General features: G+C 36.6%; 1 protein-coding gene across 1 annotated transcript in view; it reads right to left on the bottom strand.

Annotated features, from left to right (window-relative positions):
* LOC115211754 overlaps nt 1-22,500 on the bottom strand; it is a 749,350-nt gene that overhangs the window by 185,021 nt on the left and 541,829 nt on the right. Inside the window, exon 18 of the mRNA XM_036503111.1 lies at nt 20,677-20,746. Coding sequence (XP_036359004.1) covers nt 20,677-20,746 — 70 coding nt within the window. The remainder of the gene's footprint in view (nt 1-20,676; nt 20,747-22,500) is intronic.

The following is a 22,500-nucleotide window of genomic DNA, read 5'->3' as shown; positions in this document are numbered from 1 at the left end:
TGGCATGACCCAAGAAGATAACTTTACTTTTTGTTTTACTGTACCTATCTTATACCCTTCTATTTCTTCTCCTACACACTGATCCTATGTATTCTGAATCCTTTCTGCCCTTGCCATCAATATCCTGCGACCCCTTCTTACTCTACCCTTTCTAACCATGATTCTTTAGTGGAGATGGGTGGGCTTGCCCTCTTGCAGTCTTTGCCCACATGCTCTGAGTCTTTTGTCACTATGCTCTCTTCCTTTCACCTTCTTGGGCATGTTACATTGAGAATATGTTCTGACACCTCCTTCTCCTTCTTCTTCTCCTCCTCCATGTTCTCTGTTATTCTCTCAAATACCTATTTCTTTACTGCCCACAAGGGGCTACACACAGAGGGGACAAACAAGGACAGACAAATGGATTAAGTCGATTATATCGACCCCAGTGCATAACTGGTACTTAATTTATCGACCCTGAAAGAATGAAAAGCAAGGTTGACCTCGGCGGAATTTGAACTCAGAACGTAACGGCAGACGAAAATATTCTCTCAACTATCACTCACGAAGACAATAAAACTGTTCCTTCCATTATACTGTAACTTTCAACGCCTCACTGAATCTCATCATTCTCCCATTCTACTTTGCAATGGTGGAGACTCCTTTCACACAGTGTGTTACAAAGCAATCTCTTTTGTGTAGGTGGAATGAAAAAAAGTATTCAGAAGTTCTGTGATGTGGTTGGTGAATCAAGTAGAGACAACGCAGGGTTTTGAAAGGCTAGAAAACTTTGAAAGTGCAGATGCCAAGAAAAAAATGTACCCTGCATACTGTAAAATGGTTGGTGTTAGAAAAGGCAACCATGCATAAAGCATAACTTGCTAGATTCTGTTGGATTGTCTCACCCATTTTAGCACCCACAAACACACACACACACAAGCATGCATGCACACACATGTATGCATGTACACACACACTGATACACACACACACACACACAAACTGCTCAAACACTAGAAAAGTTGCTGTGTTACTACATCATCATCATCATCATCATCGTTTAGCGTCCGCTTTCCATGCTAGCATGGGTTGGATGGGTCAACTGGGGTCTGTGAAGCTGGAAGGCTTCGTCAGGCCCAGTCAGATCTGGCAGTGTTTCTACGGCTGGATGCCCTTCCTAACGCCAACCACTCCACGAGTGTAGTGGGTGTTTTTTACGTGCCACCTGCACATAGCAAATATATCATTGAAAATATCTTAGTTACAGAATTACTAAATATTGAATATCCCCTCTACTTTGATCATACTTGCATTTACTGATAAAAAAATTCATCTGAACTGAGAAATCAAAAAGGCTTTAAATCAGAAATTATGATGGACAGATTAGGTTAATACAGCTGATTATTTCAATCCAAGAGACCGTTTCAATTTGATAATTACGAATAATAATTATGATAATTATTTATGATTGTCAAATTCAAATACTTCCTTTCTATATAATAAATTTAGATAGATACAAAATAACAGTAATAAATCCAGCTGTAGAAACACTGCCAGATCAGACTGGAGCCTGGTGCAGCCTCCTGGCTTCCCAGACCCCAGTCGAACCGTCCAACCCATGCTAGCATGGAAAACGGACGTTAAACAATGATGATGATGATGAAATAATAATAATAATAATAATAATAATAATAATAATGATAATAATAATAATAATATTTATCTATTTATTTCTTTTATGACTAGGTATATATGAAATTATCACTTCGCTGCCAACAAGGAAACTAGAGACAAGAACATATATTATCATTTGTGACACATAGAAATGTAAGTCGCTGATTTCCCCAGGTATATAGATATTCTAATGTCATTTTTATTCATTGTTGTTACTAAGTGGGCTACAGTTAACTGTAGCTTATATCAGGTCTTAAGTCACTGTGCAGAAAGTAATAAGATTTCAGCCATGAAAAGAGATTTAGGAGAATTGTTTTCAGCAATGATATTTGGGATTCCTGTGATATCTAAAACCAGATAAACAGAAGTGTTATAAGTAAGCACACTGTAATACAATGCCAAAGCTGACATGGCAGTACCCTTATAATTTGGTTAACTTGTTGACTGTATTGTATTGTATGGTGAGCAAATTATAATCAAAGCCTCAATAAAAACACTATCTTTTTATTGTCATATAAATTACAGACTCTATACACAAAGTAAATAAAATTCCTGCTGAGAAATAATAACTTTATTTTCTGATACAATTTATGATAAGTAGTATTGGTTATAGAATACAAGTTCAGCAAATAAATCTATTTATGGCATGTTTGGATATTGGAAATTTGGTTTTATTATAAAATCATTGAAAATAAAAATGACTGTGATAAATGACTGTTTGTATTAAAGAAACTGTGTAATTTTGGTAGTGTCTACTAAAAGTTAACTCCATCAGCTGAGGGTATATGAGCAGTCAGTTGAAATAATGTAACGAAAATAGTTTGTGTTGTTCATCAAATCAATGAAGCCAAGTCAGAAGGGGAGTAAGATCTAAATTAGGATTGTGGATTCTAAAATTATGTAGACTATACAAAAACATTCCACTTCTGAGAGGAAAGGGATATGTAGACTTTCACAATATAATTAATGATGCATAACATGCTTATATTTAGAATGAGGATTAAGCCAATGTCTGCATATGAATCTGAAATAACAAATGAGATGCTATTGGTATATTTGTGGTTGGAAATTTTCTATGCAGCAAAAGTGGCTAAAAAATCCATAGAGAAGACATGAAATTTTATATATATATATATATATTCTAATCACTGCATCCAATGCTGTCTGTGTATTGAGGCAATGATACTGGACATATTTGTATCTTATCACCCTTGCAATAATTTTTATTTGATCTCTTATTCACCCATCTCAAAACGCCAATGTATAAATGTTTGTATTAGATAAATTTGTAACCAATACAGCCAACCATCACCCATCACTATTACTACCATCACTCCCTCTCCCACTGGGAAACATGTAGCTGCCAAAACTATTTCTCTTCCATTCCCTCTTATTCTGTTTCTCCCTTCATACTCTCACTGCATTCACCTACTCATCCTGGTTCTTCTGTCATCATTCCCTCTCTTCTTTACACTCTTGGTCATGTTGCCTTGTGCTAACAGAAACCCAGACACATACCAGCAAGAGATGATCTGGATTAGAAAGACTCATTAGAGTAATAACTACTCTGCAAGCACAGCATCATCTTCCAAGAGCAGAGACATAAGAGTTAAGAATGCTAGTCAAAAAATGTCATAATCTGTCTACCTTACAAAAGGGGAGAGTTGAAAAAAATCAGATCTGTTGTTCATACAACATCAGGACAGTATTTAAAAAGCGGTCTACCAGAAACATAAGAGATCATAACTAAGAACACTGCAATTGTGGCAGTGAATATAAATGTGAAATAACTACCACCTAAAATTAAAGTTAAGAACATTAAAAAAGTTATGATTTATGGGGAGATAGAAAAATCAGGCATGGTTGGTTGTGAAGAGAAAAGGGAAACCATCAACCCTTGTGGAACAAAGTCAAGATAATAGATAAACAACACTGTAAGATAAAATGACTGAAAGGAATCAGTGTATATACTGGCCTGATAGCCTCCTCAGTAGGTCCACTATACAGATGTATACCATCATCATCATCATCATTGTTTAACATCCGCTTTCCATGCTAGCATGGGTTTGACAATTTTGACTGAGGCTTGGCAAGCCAGATGGCTGCACCAGGCTCCAATCTTGATCTGGCAGAGTTTCTACAGCTGGATGCCCTTCCTAACGCCAACCACTCCGAGAGTGTAGTGGGTGCTTTTTACGTGCCACCGGCACGGGGGCCAGTCAGGCGGCACTAGTAACAACCTCGCTTGAATCTTTTTACACGTGCCACTGGCACAGGTGCCAGTGAAGCGACCATGTATAAATGAAATAAAGCCACTCTTGATTACAGCAAAATTATTAAAAATATTACTAATAATTTGTGCAACTGAAGTATCATTTTACTTCCTCCAGGGATAAGCTATAGAAACTAAAAGCTGAAGTAGCTACGTGTATTCTACCTAGCAACAATAGAAAACAAAATAATACCTAGAGCCAAACATACAATATACATTAGATATATAGATGATATACTTGTTGTACTGGACACATCAAAAGATGAGAAATTAAAGAAAGGCCTGGAGAGTAATCCACTAATAAAATTCAACACCCAAAACAATGCTAATTCAATTCCATTAGTGGACACAAACATTCAAACTGAAAACAATAGATACATTATGCCAGTTTACACAAAAAATAAATGAATGTATATATCTACATGTCCACGTTAGGGAAATCACTAATAAGGGGATCGTTTAGATTTCTCTGACCAGACGAGACATTACATAAAGAAATACAGAATATAGAACAATTGCTAATTGACATTGGATACTTAAACAAACTTTTAGATTAAGCTACTAATGAATAGAAACACAAATAGAATGAAACCAATATATTAGACAGTAACCTTGTTAAAGTACATCTATTATATACTAATACATACCAGGTATCAGAAGAGAATAACCCACTATAGAAGAATCTCATAAAATGAAATAGATGCTGACATTAGTAATAAATTATAAAAACAATAAAATCAAAAAATTTGTTATTAACAACATACTAAAAAGGCATGTAAACTTGAAAACAAACTTAGAATGACCGAATAAGTATAATAAATTTGACTGTAAAACTGAAAGTTGCAATCTTCACAATTCCATTTACTCTTTTTACTCTTTTACTTGTTTCAGTCATTTGACTGTGGCCATGCTGGAGCACTGCCTTTAGTCAAGCAAATCAACCCCAGGACTTATTCTTTGTAAGCCTAGTACTTATTCTATCGGTCTCTTTTGCCGAACCGCTAAGATACGGGGAAGTAAACACACCAGCATCAGTTGTCAAGCGATGTTGGGGGGACAAACTGGAGTCTGGGGAGCTCTACAGCTGGCCAGTTCTTATCAAACTGTCCATCCCATGCCATATGATGATGATGATGATAATGATGTGTGCAATATATTTATATCACAAGGCAATTTAGAAAAGGAAAATACGGACACTTAAAGAGCCAAACAGGATCAGGAAAGTATTAGTTGAAGCATTTGAAAAGAAGGTGAGGGAGATGAATAGTTCCCATGAGACAAGCCACTGAGGGTTACAGGCCAAATCTATGACTGGAACGAGGTGGAACAGTACTGTAGACGGAGCCATAAAAGCTAAGAAAGCCCTGGAAAGTCCGGAAGTAAGAGGTTAACAGAGAAGAAGACCAAGTAGTTGTATTTAGTAAGGAAAGAGGCAGAAAATATGAGGTTGTCAATGCTGAGCATCATAAAGATCAAAAATGAAAGGCTTTCTGGATTGCATGATAGTATATTAGAGAAAGTCAAGATGTCATTGGAAAGAAGTGTGAATGGAATGATAATGACATACTTGCCTTTATTGGCATTGAATAGAAAGAGGTGTGAAAGGTTTTCAGAGGGGTTACTGAATGAATAAGTAGACCCAACAAAGACCCTGCCATTTAAGTTGACAGTAATCTAGTGAAGGAGCATGGCTTAGTGGTTAGGGCATTTGGCTCATGATCGTAAGGTCATGAGTTCAATTCCCAGTGACGCGTTGTGTCCTTGAGCAAGACACGTTATTTCACGTTGCTCCAGTCCAATCAGCTGGCAAAAATGAGTTGTACCTGTATTTCAAAGGGCCGGCCTTGTCATACTTTGTGTCATGCTGAATGTCCCTGAGAATCACGTTAGGGGTACGCATGTCTGTGGATTGCTCAGTCACTTGCACGTTAATTTCATGAGCAGACTGTTCCATTGATTGTATCAGCTGGGACCCTCATCGTCGTAACCGATGGAGTGTGCTCCTAATCTAGTGGCAAGCAGAATTAAGGATATAAAAGCATAAAATATCTGTGAAATAGAGTACATGCTAGTCACTTGCATAGCCAATCAGGTAATACAGAGAAGTGTCATAGCCACTTACAGGTATTGCAGTATCATTGTTAACAACTGGCCGTTTGCCATAGAGGGGACAAACAAAGACAGACAAAGGGATTAAGTCGATTACATTGATGCCAGTGCATAACTGGTACTTTATTTATCGATCCTGAAAGGGTGAAAGGCATGTAAAAAACACCCATTACACTCACAGAGTGGTTGGCATTAGGAAGGGCATCCAGCTGTAGAAACACTGCCAAATCAGACTAGAGCCTGGTGCAGCCTCCATGGCTTCCAGACCCCAGTCGAACCGTACAACCCATGCTAGTGTGGAAAACAGACGTTAAATAATGATGATTGTTAACAACTATAAGAGCAAAAGAAATTCACCAGAGCAAGGCAATTATGGAGACATCAAATCTGATTCTGTGTTCTTCATGCAAATATATACTTCTACTACATGTTTTATATAATGTCAGTGATCAGGACATGATAGATTAATTCATAATTTACAAGAACTACTAATTAAGAATACTTGAATTTAAATAGCTACTAAACAGGGACTATAGTTTTATCTGAAAATATTTTGATTCCATAGGAAAAACAAGAGGATATGACTTTTAATTGTACATTATTTGTAAAAGCACATGAATGGATATTTTAACAAGGTTTCAAGTGCTTCTTACCAAGAGATCTGGAACCACTCTGCATAAACACTAGAAATGTAAATGAACAACAATAAGCATGAGATTCTAAAAATAACTGTAGAGTTCTAGTGAAAGTAATGATAGATTATACAAAGACATGCGCTTGATCCAGATTTAAGTATGAAGGGTTGTGATTTTAAGAGTTATTATAGTAGTGTTCTGGGAATTTACAAGTGAGTCTAGGTGTTTGTACATGATTTTATTTGTAGCTGCAGGGGGATATGCGATTAGAAGCAGACTGCAACTTTCAGCTTTTCCCATGTCATGACTAAATGCAATTTCTATTTTAATATTTAATTTTGCATTGTTTATAAATAAACATTGTTTCCAAATTGGATAGACTGGGCAGTCAAAAATAGTTTCTGTCTTTCCAATCGTTATTACAAAGCAGAAATAAAAACAAAAATTAATTAACTTTCTCCTTTTTCTCATGCCTTAAGATAATTCTAATTTGATAAATAAGGCAGGCTCTACAATACATAAAAAGTTTCACTCGTGTGTAATCTAACATCTTACTTTCTCTGTCTGTCTGTCCGTCTGTCTGTTTGTCTCTTTCATGCATTCTCCCTCCATGTATGTATTGCTTGTATGTTTGCATTTTTGGCCAGAGACTCCACCATCAATTTGGTGCTGAACTTTCATATTTTCAAAAGAAATGCTCAGTCAAGAGAAGGAAGTATAGTACAGTTCCTATATAAAGAGAAGACGACCTAACTGATATTTTGACTCTCATCTTCTCACTTCATGAGTTTTGGAGCTACCATTAAAACTGGATATAATACATCCTCTCCTATACTTACTAGGTTGCCTTTTAAATAATATGAGCTATTCAATATTCAAATGATTAACAGATTTTTCAGTTGATTTATGTGTGTAAATCATCATCATCATCATCATCATCATCATCGTTTAACGTCCGTTTTCCGTGCTAGCATGGGTTGGACGGTTCGACCAGGGTCTGGGAAGCCAGGAAGCTGCACCAGGCTCCAGTCTGATCTGGCAGTGCTTCTACAGCTGGATGCACTTCCTAACGCCAACCACTCCGTGAGTGCTTTTTACGTGCCACTGGCACAAGTGCCAGGGGAGGCTGGCAGCGGCCACGATCAGTTGGTGCTTTTTACGTGCCACCGGCACAGAAGCCAGTCAAGGTGGTGCTGGCATCGGCCACGTTCGGATGGTGCTTTTTACGTGCCACCGGCACAGAAGCCAGTCAAGGCGGCGCTGGCATTGGAAAGTCTTTACAAATGTTTTACAGTATACATGATCCAGAAAAATCTTTCTGTAAAATTAATTTATGGAGTGTTGTGTATTGCAAAGATGGACTGATTTCCCAACATTCAACCCACATTATTCTGAAGAAATAAAATCAACCTCACCACCACCTGCTAATGAAGCACTTGTCATTTTACAGCATTGAAATACATCATTTTATGTACTAGGTGGACTTGGCCTTTAAAGGTGTCTTGCTATTTTTGCATGTGCCTATGTATACATGGGCATGTGCTTATACAGGCACATATGTATGTATGGATACATATGTGTGTGTGTGTGCGTGTAAAAATATACATATGTATATATAAGTATGCGTCTGCACGTAAGTAAGTGTATATCATCATCAGTCATTATCATTTAGCATCTGTCTTCCATGCTGGGATGAATGGTTTGACACGATCCAACAAACTGGAGAAGCTTGTTTAAGCTTCACTGTCTGCTTTGTTGTAATTTTTACAGCTAGATATTCTTCCTAACACTAACCACTCTACAGAGTGTTCTTGGCGTTGTTTTTGTCTCCAAGGCACCAGCACTAGTGGGGTCATCAGGTAACTCACAAAGCAAAGAAAATCCCCTTCAAATGAGCTTGGATGCAATAGAGAAGAAGGTGGCTTTTACGCTAGGTGTTGAGAAGCTAAGGTATGATAGAGGGACAAGAACTGGTGCCTTGCAATAGAAGAGATACATGGCTACCATGCATTATATAAGGGTGGGTGGCTGGAAGTAGCTGAAGTATGCAAGATGTTTTACAGGAATTAGAATGTATAATATATTGTTTTTGCCTATTCTGATCATACTATTTGTGTAAAAAAAGAAAGTTCACCCAGGAATCATAAATGGTTTTCAAAGAAAAACAAATTTATATATGTTATTAAAAGTATCTGGTGAGAGATGATATAGTTTACTTCTATACTATATATAAGTGCAGGAGTGGCTGTGTGGTAAGTAGCTTTCTTACCAACCACATGGTTCTAGGTTCAGTCCTACTGTGTGGCACCTTGGGCAAGTGTCTTCTACTATAGCCTCGGGCTGACCAAAGACTTGTGAGTGGATTTGGTAGATGGAAACTGAAAGAAGCCCGTTGTATATATGTATATATATATATATATATATATATGTGTGTGTGTGTGTGTGTATATATGTTTGTGTGTCTGTGTTTGTCCCCCTCAACATTGCTTGACAACCGATGCTGGTGTGTTTACGTACCCGTAACTTAGTGGTTCGGCAAAAGAGACCGATAGAATAAATACTAGGCTTACAAAGAATAAGTCTTGGGTCGATTTGCTTGACTAAAGGCGGTGCTCCAGAATAGCCACAGTCAAATGACTGAAACAAGTAAAAGAGAGTAAAAAAAGATAAAAGAGAGTATAAAATATATTTATAGAATATATCTAAAGATTTTAGTCAACCCTGTAATATAGACAGATATAAACAGCATGTCCTTGTATACAATATCTTTATCAACTGCAACAAAAATATCAGCCAGACTAGCTTTAATCTTGCGTTAATATTTTATCAGTGACTGGGTGTCTGTTTTGCTGTCCACCAAACACTGCTTATAAAAACCCACTATCACTAAAGGCTTGATTATATACGATAGACCAATTTGCTTATATAACACTTGCAGTCTGATTAAATATTCATTAATATACTTTAGGATTAGTAACTCTGATTGTTGCTACACTGGGAGCCATTTTAAAGCATTACCCAAACTCATATATCTGATACACAAATACTAGCTGCAAGTGTTTCAATATATGCATCTCAGTTGCAGCATAATATATAACCTATAATGATTTTTAAAAATATTTACTGTAGACACTAAAATCTCAAAATATAATTAATCTAAGCTCTTTAATAAAATTAAAGATAGAAAAGCTATGTAAAGCAACAGAGTATTCAGCTACAAAATCTCTCTATATATAAAGCTGAAGTTGTCTGTGTATGGCAGGTTTGGTAGCCTTCAAATAACACTATCTCCTCTGTGATCCTGCAGCGCAAGTTAACCAAAATTGAGAGTATGATAGAAGAAGGCTTGCTCTTCATTCCGTAGAAGAAAAAATTCAAATCGGGCCATGTTAAGACCAAAAATTATTTACATCAAAAAGGGGCTTTTTTTCTATGAAAATCCCTATTTTTTATGATTTTTGGACTGCTGTGTCGCCATTTTTTGGTGTATTTCAACCAGAAAAATGTTCACTTAAAGAGAATAACAAAGTACATCATGCAAAATTTTTACTTTTCAAAAGTTCCAATTCTAAAGTGTCGAAAAGAAAACAAACCCAAGCAATGCCGGGTGATACTGCTAGTACAATAATATAATTCAAGGCAGATTCTGTTTGTTTCCTTTATGGAGTACACCCACACCTTAATAAAAAAATTACACTGGACAGAATGATATTTCCCACCTAATTAAGGAATTTGAGCTTCTTTGTTTTTCTGAAGAATTCCTGAAGCTGAGAGAAAGATTGATATAGTAACTTAAATAAATGAATTAGAAAGTGAATGAACAGAAAAGAGTTTGTTAAGCTTCATTGAGAAAAGAGAAGCAGTGATGCAAGATAGCAACATAATTACTAAATATTGCATATAAATACCTGAAATACTTTCAATATAATAACAAGATGTCTTGCCAGACTTAATAACAGGTGTATAATATTAGCAACATCACTCCATATTTTTAGGAAAGTTACCGAAGATGCTTAAAATTGCTTAAAATTGGTACTATTTCATCGACGGATAATTATTATAACCTTGCATACCTCTATTTTTGTATGTGATTCAAAAAAGTAAAAATTAAATAAAATCTTTTATATTTGTTTTTCATTATTTGCATGATTTGGTTTTCTATAAATTCAGGTATTTGTTTTCATTTTTCCTGTTTCAGCTCAGAGCTGTGGCCATACTGATGCACCGCCGTTCACATATAAATTCTTTGAAATAATATTTTACGTTCCCTTTCTTCAGCCAATGCAACTATTTCTTATCAAAACAAATAGAGGCAAACAATGTCAATTGTTAGTAAATAACCATTTTTTTCCCTTGTGAAAGGTCTTGATTTTACTAAATTCTTACTAAATGTTCTCTAAACATCTTGAATCAGTCCTTTCTTTTATTCTTTTATTAGTTTCTTTCACAAACACACATTCACATACACAAATAAACATGTATGTATGTATGTATGTATGTATGTATGTATGTATGTATGTATGTATGTATGTATGTATGTATGTATGTATGTATGTGTGTGTATGTATGTATGTATGTATGTATGTATGTGTGTGTGTATGTGTGTATATATGTATGGATGGATGTATGTCATTGTTCAGTTTTATTTCAAGATTTCTTGCCAATAGAGAAAAAGCTGATTTCTAACCTAGATTCAAGGCTCCTTCATTGGAATTTCAACATCAACAACAAGGTATTTTTGTTTGTTTGTTTGTATGTATGTATGTATGTATGTATGTATGTATGTATGTATGTATGTATGTATGTATGCATGCATGCATGCATGTATGTATATATGCATGCATGCATGTATGTATGTATGTATGTATATATGTATGTATGTATGTATGTATATGCATGTATGTATGTATGTATGTATGTATGTATGTATATATGCATGTATGTATGTATGTATGTATGTATGTATGTATGTATGTATGTATATATGCATGTATGTATGTATGTATGTATGTATATATGCATGCATGCATGTATGTATGTATGTATGTATATATGTATGTATGTACATACGTGTGTATGTGTGTGTGCATGTATGTATGTTTGTATGCATGTACATGCATACATGATAAGCTTTTGCACAGTTTCTATCTTACTGACACTGTTGAAATGGTGTAATAAAGTAAGTATCATACATAATCCTTCATTCAGTTTAGAAGATGCTTATATATCATTGACAACCATAGATGGTATGGTAGCCGAAGGTGACACAAACAACATAATTGTTTCTATAGATAAACAGCTTCTATCATAGCATTGTCCTTCCCATTTAATTAATTGCTATTACTCATGAATGTATATCAATACACTCACTATGCATTCTTTATCATTATCTATCTAGTACAGTGGTTTTCAACCAGGGTTCCGCTAGTTCAGTCCAGGGGTTCCGCAAGAAGTTTCAAAACAGCTAAAATCGGCAGTAATTTTTAAGTCTCCTGTGCAGATATGTGTGCATAAGACTATTAAATTATTGCACAGGGGTTCCTCGGGCCAGTGGAATGTTTCCTTGGGGTTCCACTCCAGCAAAAAGTTTGAAAAGCACTGATCTAGTATGTTAACATATCAAACCTTTACTCCTTGCCATATTCTGAACGCCTTACTTCCCTGAGCATAGATACATTGAAACTCCGACGTCTGGCAGTTGACTTGGCAGACACCCATAAAATTATTAACCATCTTACAAACAATAACTCTGAGCACCTTTTCAAACTCCACCTGTCTAACACCCGTGAACATGTTTACAAAGTCAGAAAACAGCACAGCTCCCATGACTTTCGGAAACATTTTTTTGACGTTAAGAGTGGCTGAAGCATGGAACAAACTGCCGGCATCAGTTATTAGTTTTCGGAGCACTGCATCCTTCAAAATTTCCATGCTTCCTGAGATTCGCCAACACTACACCTGATTTTCTCCCCTCCATACACACGCAAGCATGTAGTTGACTCATACACTGTTCGCTTCCCAGACATTTGTACATTACTGCATATGCTTTATATGCATTTTTAACAAGTTGTGGTGCACCTGAGCACTGTATACAATAATTTCATTATTATTATTATTTTTATTTGAAAATATCAGCATTAGACATTTCATTTTTCAAATGTCATCTATGTAACAAGGAAGGGCAGGTAATCTACTTGTGGTCAAGTTCTTTTACCATCACTCTTTATTACTTTACCTCTCCTCTACCACTATCACTTACTATCTGTTAGTATCTACAATTTGCTGTCCCACAATCTTGCATCTTTATTGCTATCCAGACATTACTGTTGCTTACTCTCCTTTACCATCATCCATTTTCAATGCTACCCCAAAATACTACTCATGCTGTTCCTTATTCAGTTTTCTTACCAATATCCAGTATGTATCTCTCACTGTCTCTCTTCTGCAACTCCTTCCTTACAACTCCTTTCCCTTCCTTCTCGAGCCATGCCTGGCTCACAAGGGCCGGTTTCCCAGTTTCTTTGGTGTATAGGTTCCCCACCTGGATGGGACGCCAGTCTGTCACAGGTGAGCTGCAAGATGCAGGAGGAAAGAGTGAGAAAAAGTTGTGGCAAAAGAGTCAGCAGAAGTTCGCCTTTACCTTCTGCCGGAGCCGTGTGGAGCTTAGGTGTTTCACTCATAAACACACACATCGCCCATCTGAGATTCGAACCTGCGATCCCTCGACCACTGCTCTAACCACTAGGCTATGTGCCTCCACAACTCCTTTCCCCATCACACTCATACTCTCTTTCCTTTCATCCTTTTGGTTTCACTTTCCTATTCATTTCATTGGTCATATTTATCTTGAAAGAACAATGATAACATAGAGATGAGTGGCCTCTCTGGTGTTGAAGGGGGCAAGGCAATCACTAATAATGGTAGCATGATAAAATACATCCAGTACACCTTGTACTGTGGTTGGCAAATGACACAACATATGGCTGAGAACTCTTCTTTATTTTAGAGGATGTGTCCCCACTCCAAAAACTGGTGCTACTATAAAATGCATAATGTACAAACTCTTAGGTGAAAAACTAGGAAAGGCATCTGCGTATAGAAACCACATAAAAAATGGAATGTACAAATATGATTTGGCCCTCTGACTTGTCTAAACTGGTAATAACTCTTAATAAGTTGGACTGTTCCAACTCAGTACACATGAAAAGTCTTTACCCTACATGTGAATGCAGAAACAATGGCATTCTAGGAATAGAGAAAAGAGGACAACTTTCTAATATATAAAGTACATAGGTGCAGGAGTGGCTGTGTGGTAAGTAGCTTGCTAACCAACCACATGGTTCCGGGTTCAGTCCCACTGCATAGCATCTTGGGCAAGTGTCTTCTGCTATAGCCCCGGGCCGACCAATGCCTTGTGAGTGGATTTGGTAGACGGAAACTGAAAGAAGCCTGTCGTAGATATGTATATATATATATATATATATGTATGTGTGTGTGTGTTTGTCCCCCTAGCATTGCTTGACAACCGATGCTGGTGTGTTTACGTCCCCGTCACTTAGCAGTTCGGCAAAACAGACTGATAGAATAAGTACTGGGCTTACAAAGAATAAGTCCCGGGGTCGATTTATTCGACTAAAGGCGGTGCTCCAGCATGGCCGCAGTCAAATGACTGAAACAAGTAAAAGAGAAAGAGAAAGAGTACCACAGTATGGACGAGTTAATGGAAAATGAGAAAAATTTGTCAATTATAATGCTTACTTTTGAGGTATGCAGAAAAAGTCTATTTATAAGTGTTCAAATGGAAAAGTAGGTTTTATAAGAAAAGTATCTTTTGGATGATAAAAGTTAAGTATAGTTTTATCCATTTATTGCTACTGGTGCAGACTCACTGTACTTTATTTTTTGCAGTAAACAATAAGTTGTTACTTTTATAAAATGAAACATTCTTCCTAAAAGCACCGAATAATTTTGTTATAACTCTAAATTTAGAATAGTAAAAGTAACAGCACAAGTATGACAATTGTTAAGCTGATTCTCAGAGCTTATAGAATATGAAGAAAGAGTAGAAGGTAGATTCTCAAGCATTGGCTTTTATAAGATTTAAAAAAATATTTTCGATGATTTTTTTATTTTACTGTCAAAAAATAAAAAAAAAGAGACTGAAATGAACCTTTTTTTAAATGTTTAGTGGAAAAAAATATATCTATTTTGTCACAGCTTTCACAGACAGTGAGGTGAAAGTTTTTCAAAATTACTGAAGGACCTTGAAAAGGATGTCACAGATCTACTGCCTTTGTTTCACCAGTAACATCTGTTTTAATAGTAAAAGGCACACCGCTATTGATAGTGGCTACAGCTGCTTGCTTTTAATAGCATTGATATATTTTATAGATGTAAGAAAATTTGCTCTGGCAAACAGCTGAATTTTTGAAGAGTAGGAAATGATCCATTGAGCATTGGTAGTATCACCAGGTGAAATGATTGGTGGCATTTCATCTGTCTTTAAGAATTTGAGCTCAAATTCTACTGTGGTCAACTTTACCTTTCATCCTTTTAGAGTCAATAAAATAAGTACTCCCCAAGGGCCAGACCATCAATTGAGAATTCTACTGTGACATTTTGAAGCATTTGAGAGAGGACATTTGGTGAAAGCAACTGGAACCGTGGAGTGTGAAGGATTATATTCTTCAGGACAACAATGCACTCTGTTGTTGAGCTCTCCTCACTTGACAGTTTCTTGCCAAAAACAACATGGTATTATTTCTTCACCCATCTTATTTGCCAGATTTAGCACCTGCAGGCTTCCATCTCTTCCCTAAGATGAAAATGCAACTCAAAGATTGCCATTTTAATACTGTCACTGATATAACAGAAGGTCTTCAACTCGTTTATAGAAAACAACTTTCAGGCCAGATTTCAAAAGCAACAGGAATGCAGTGCAAGGTAACTATTTTGAAGGAGATGTTGTTAAAACTCAGGTAAACAAGTTATTTTTATTAAACATAACTAGTTCAGGAACCTTTTGATATCACCTCATGTTATTAATCAGATCATCTATCTGGAGAACTGTAAAAGCACCAAACTCTGTAAAATGGTTGGTAGTTTGAGAAATTAAGCTGTTTCTGACTGGAATTATTAGTAATAATTGAAATTTACCCTTGCTATGATGAATTACTTGGTTCTGTGATATTTTCTCTTAAAAATTTTGAAATTTCTGAATCTATAAATTCTTTATCTTCCTCATTACTTTGGCGGCATTTAGTTGTGACAAGTTTCTAGTTCGGAATGAAAATTCAAGAAAATTTTAGCAGGTTTTGTAGCAACTATAATGCTATAGTCACAAAAAGATTCCAGTCTATGATAGATAACTTTAATTTATTTATGCAATTTCAAAAAAAAACAAAAAAACACTAAGAATCAGATCAGCACATTTTAAATAAACCAACTTAGTAATACAAAATCAATATTGTAATTCAGAAAGATACCAATCGTTTTATCTTTTATTTTTCCCTTGTTTCAGTCTTTGGACTATAGTCATACTGGAGCACCACCTTGAAGGGTTTAGTGAGACAAATTGACCCCAATACCAACGTTTTTAAGCCTGAAACTTATTCTATTGGTCTCTTTTGGCCGAACTCCAAAGTTACATGGATGCAACCAGTTGTCAAGCAGTGGTGGGGTAAAAACAAAGACACACATACACACACATTGATAAATACATATATATGTATATGATGGGTTTCTTTCAGTTTTCATCTACCAAATCCACTCACAAGGCTTAGGATAGACCAGGGCTATAGTAGATGACACTTGCCCAAGGTATCATGCAGTGGGACTAAACGTGTAACAATGTGGTTGGGGACTGGTGAGCCAGGAGGCTGTATTAGGTTCCAATCTTGATCTGGCAGAGTTTCTACAGCTGGATGCCCTTCCTAACACCAACCACTCCGAGAGTGTAGTGGGTGCTTTTACATGTCACCGGCACGAGGGCCAATCAGGCAGTACTGGCAACGGCCACACTCAAATGGTGTTTTTACGTGTCACCTGCACAGGAGCCAGTCCAGTGGGACTGGCAACAACCTCGCTCGAATGTTGTTTTTCAAGTACCACCAGCACAAGTGCCAGTAAGGTGACGCTGGTGCACAAGTGCGAGTAAGGCAAAAAAAGTTTTTTAATTTAAATCAAGTAAAATGAATTATTTTCCTTTTCCTTTAATTAGTATCAGGCATGATATAAGTTTTGAAGTTTAAAACAGTTTTTTTCTATAAATATAAGCATAATAAGCATGCATCTTCATAAAAAGCAAAAGATGAAAACTAAAGACAACATAAAATGATGTGCTGACACTTCACACCTGATGAAGTAAACTGTTGCAATGAATTAAATTACTAGGTAACTGGTATGTATTGAACTGTGGCAGTAAAACGGAATTTAATCAAACGGCTAAAAAGTCTTCAATTTATTTAATTTAATACATTTTCAGACAGCTGACAGCTTTCTTTTTCTCAGAAATAAGAACAATATCAAAAGTAAATTTACCACAACCTCTTATTCAATCAGTTTTTAATTCTCTCTTTAATTTACCGTCATCGCTGTCATCACTGCTGTCAGTGATGCTGTCAAAACTACCACCCTTGATGTTATTATTATTACATCCAACTTGCAATATTACATTGGGACTGACAATCCCAAGGTAATCAAGACTGTTTAACCCTTTCATTACCAACCCCGGCTGAAACCGGCTCTGTCTCTGAGTACAAATGCCTTGTTTTCAAAAGTTTTGAATTAAAATCTTCCACCAAACCTTAGTCACAATTTATGTTCCTAACACTTCCTGAATGATAACTAAGTTATTTTACTAAATTCTTTGTTATATTTAAAGTAATAGAAAGAAACACAGAGCATCTCAACAGAAATACAGTAACAAAAGGGTTAATGTTATAAATAATCCCAGATCCAGTTCCTGCATACTGCCTACTATTCATTTGGTTAGTATTATATCGGAAACATATTGGTAACTAGTGAACTTGCAAGAGAATGATTGATATGTATAACTAACAGATATTCACATTTAGTTTACAACAACAGACCATTTCCCAGACCATAGCCAAATATAATTCTTTTAAAATAGTCATCTATATATCATAATTAGTGAAAATACTTAGTGGCTGTGTGGTAAGAAGTCTGCTTCCCAAGATTATGGTTTCAGTTCAATCCCACTGTGTGGCACCTCAGATAAGTGTCTTCTACCATAGCCCTGGGCCAACCAAAGCTTGGTGAGTGGATTTTATATACAGAAATTGAAAGAAGTCCATCATCACCATCATCATCATCGATTAACATCCATTTTCCATGCTGATATGGGTTGGATGGTTCAACCGGGGTCTGGGAAGCCAGGAGGCTGCACCAGGCTCCAGTCTGATCTGGCAGTGTTTCTACAGCTGGATGCCCTTCCTAACGCCAACCACTCCATTAATGTAGTGGGTGCTTTTTACGTGCCACCAGCACATGGGGCCAGAGGAGGCTGGCAACGGCTATGATCGGTTGGTGCAAAAAATAAGCACACTCTCAAGGATAAAGCAGTAATGTATTTATATGCAATTAAATATGTGTCTGGTCATAGAGTGACCAATGGTTTCACATTCATTTATATATACATACATATATATAAAAGAAAACAAAAAATGGAACTAGATCCACAAACAAACAAACTGACCAATATTGGTTAATTATTTTTATGTTATTTTATGTTTTGTATTAAAAAATAATTAACCGATGTTGGTCGCTTTCTTTCTTTGTTGGTCAAAAGTTTTCTCCAGTTTCTGCTTATTTAAATTTGATTCCTGATAAACTTTTTTTTATCGCTATTACCTGGGTTAACATAGGTAAATGATACTGGTAACAAGAACAGATATTCTTATCCCTTAGACAGTTATTCCAACCGCTAACTCCGCTTACCTTTTATTCATATATATATATATATATATTATATATATATACTCTATTACTTGTTTCAGTCATTTGACTGTGGCCATGCTGGAGCACTGCCTTTAGTCGAGCAAATCAACCCCAAGACTTGTTCTTTGTAAGCCTAGTACTTATTCTATTGGTCTCTTTTTTGCCGAACCACTAAGTTATGGGGACGTAAACACACCACCATCGGTTGTCAAGCGATGTTGGGGGATAAAGAAAGACACACAAACATATACACACACACACACACATATATATATATATATATATATATTACGGGCTTCTTTCAGTTTCCGTCTACCAAATCCACTCACAAGGCTTTGGTCGGCCTGAGGCTAGAGTAGAAGACACTTGCCCAAGGTGCCAAACATTGGGAATGAACCCGGAACCATGTAGCTGGTAAGCAAGCTACTTACCACACAGCCACTCCTGCGCCTTTATATATATATATATATATATATTTGTGTATATATATATATATATATATATATATTTGTGTATATATATATATATATATATATATATATATATATATATATATCGGTAAACAGTAAAAATAATTACAGACATGGACAAGAACATGAAACACCACAGAGACGACACAAGAACCACAGGACGGGACATTCGAAGCCCTCAGTCATCAGTCAAGAACCAGATCATCTTAGCAATTTCGGCTGATTAATCTTGAGATTGCTCCGATATGGGCAGACCGCCAAGGGAAATCTAAGCCAAGCGCATTAGATCCCCTGGAAGAAAGCTTCGAATGTATACAACACGAGGACGGAAAACGAACAAAGTACACGAACAAAAATACAGAATACGTGACACCAATAAGAATACAAAAACGTAAAAACAATAACGGTAAAAATAAAAAAAAAAAAGAAACCAGGACGTAGGACAAGGGTCTTTCAACAGGACGAGTTGAGTATGGGGCTGGCTTGTGAAGTTTATATATATATGTATATGCATAGACACACATGTACACATTCCACTCAGAATCATTAGCAACATTTAAATGCTCATTTCACAGTGCCTGCATGGGTGGCAGGTCTTTTTCAACATCACATGTTGCCAATCATCATGGCTCTTTATTATCTTCATTTCAGCATTTTGAAATTAGTTTTCTGACAGTGAGAATGAAGAAAGTTCAGGGAACTATTAGCAACAAATAGTATGCCTGTAACAACACATAGTATGTGAAATTGTTGTTTCTTTTTAATTTTGCGTTTTAAGTTTAAGTTTAAATTTAGTCACATATAAATATTAGTATCTCTTCCTCTTTCTCTTTTATTTGTTTCAGTCATTTGACTGCAGCCATGCTGGAGCACTGCCTTTAATCGAGCAACTCGACCCCGGGACTTATTCTTTGTAAGCCTAGTACTTATTCTATCGGTCTCTTTTGCTGAACTGCTAAGTTACAGGGACATAAACACACCAGCATCGGTTGTCAAGCAATGCTAGGGGGACAAACATACACGCACACACACACACATATATATATATTTGCATATATACAATGGGCTTCTTTCAGTTTCCGTCTACCAAATCCACTCACAAGGCTTTGGTCGGCCCGAGGCTATAGTAGAAGACACTTGCCCAAGGTGCCACACAGTGGGACTGAACCCGGAACCATGTGGTTGGTAAACAAATTACTTACCACACAGCCACACCTGCGCCTGTATATATATATATATATATATATATATATATATATATACATATATACGACGGGCTTCTTTCAGTTTCCATCTACCAAATCCACTCACAAGGCTTTGGTCAGCCCGAGGCTATAGTAGAAGACACTTGCCCAAGGTGCCATGCAGTGGGACTGAACCCGGAACCATGTGGTTGGTAAACAAGCTACTTACCACACAGCCACTCCTGCGCCTATACTGTATTGGGTTTAAAATTTTCTTTTTTTATATTTCATATACTGATTTAATCAGAAAGTTTAAGTCAGTTAAAATGACAGATAGGTGAATTTTACAAACACACCAGCTCAAAAGACAATGATACATTAAATGTTTCACTTACTCTCTTCAGGACCTTCAGTGTCTGGAACCTCTTTAGAATCCTTTCTCTTGATTAAACTGCCTTTCTTTGACTGAAATTAAAAATGAAATGAATAAAAGGAACAGAATAAATAACATCACCATTGTTTACATCGACATCTTCATCATTTTAATGTCTACATTTCCATGCTTACATGGGAGGGATGGAATTTGTTGAAGTAGACTATCTTGGGCCAGATGACCTTCCTGTTACCAACCCTCACCTGTGTCCAAGCAAGGTAATATTTCCCCCCATGGCCAGAAATGTTTTTCACAGAAGACTAGAATGATTATCACTTATATGATGGTGATATTCATTTACAATCGTTATATGATTTGTGTGATGTCAAGACAAGAGTACACACATATACATATGTGTACATATATAGTTGTAAGCATGGTTGTATGGAATAAGTTTGCTTCATAACTACATGGTTCTGGGTTCAGTCCCACTGCATAACACCATGGGTACATGTCTTCTACTATAGCTTCGGGCCAACCAAAGCCTTGTAAGTGAACATGGTAGACAGAACTGAGAGAAACCCACCTCATAAATATATATATATATATATATATATATGGTTATCTACATGTGTGTGTGTCTTTGAATCTGTGCTTGACCTGGTGTATTTACATTTGTGTAACTTGGGGCCTTGGAACCCCCTTCGGTCATGACACTGACCATGGGATTGCACCTAGAAAGTTACCCTCCCAGGCACAAGTCCGGGCAAGGTTGTTTATGGAAGACCAGCAGTCGCCCATGCATACCGGCCTCCCCTCTCCACACCACCAGTATTATCCAAGGGAAAGGCAATAGCCGATACAGCTTGGCACCTGTGACGTCGCAACTCATTTCTACAGCTGAGTGGACTGGAGCAATGTGAAATAAAGTGTCTTGCTCAAGAATACAACATGCAGCCCGGTCTGGGATTCGAGCTCACAACCTCACAATCGTAAGCTCGACGCTCTAACCACTGAGCCATGTGCCTTCGCATATTTTCTGTAACTAGCAGTCTGACAAAATAAGAATGATAGAATAACTACCAGGCTTAAAAAAAGTATAAGTACTGGAGTCAATTCATTCAACTAAAAAGCTTTTTCAAGGTGACACTCTGGTATGGCTGTAGTCTAATGACTGAAACAAGTAAAAGATAAAAGCTATAAAGCATGTGTGCATGTGTGTGTGTGTGTTGGTGTATGGCTGGCTTCTTCTAGTTTTTGTCTACCAAATCCATGCATAAAGGCTTTGGTCAGCTTGAGGGTTATAATAAAAGACACTTGCTGAAGGTGCTGTGCAGCAGAACTGAGGCTGAGACCATATGGTTGAGTAGCAGACTTCTCAACCACACAGCCACACTTGTGGCTTTAAAAAAACAATAAGTAAATGTAAAAAGTATGAGGAAAATAGCAATGGATATGAAAAAAAACAGATCAACATACAGACGGATAGGTTCATAGGTTATATGAACAGACAAGCACACATACGCAAATGAAATGGAAACTGAAACACATGGCCATATATACATACACACTTTACTCCACACAAGGACACATATGGAGACATGTGTCCACACATATAGAGATGCACATCCATGCATACATGGTACATAGTTGCAAAACACACATACACACACACAAGGAGACAGAGGTGCATGCATATACAAACACACACTCATACACACACATACATAAAAAATACACAAACACGGACATGCAAGCACATGAATATGCAGAATACATACATACAGATGTACACACATACATATATACATATGCATACATACACATGTATACATACACATACATA

The sequence above is a fragment of the Octopus sinensis genome, linkage group LG5 (assembly GCF_006345805.1).
Source record: "Octopus sinensis linkage group LG5, ASM634580v1, whole genome shotgun sequence".
NCBI classification, from domain to species: domain Eukaryota; kingdom Metazoa; phylum Mollusca; class Cephalopoda; order Octopoda; family Octopodidae; genus Octopus; species Octopus sinensis.
Note: the sequence above shows the minus strand (reverse complement) of the source record. Positions and strands in the feature narration are given on the sequence as shown.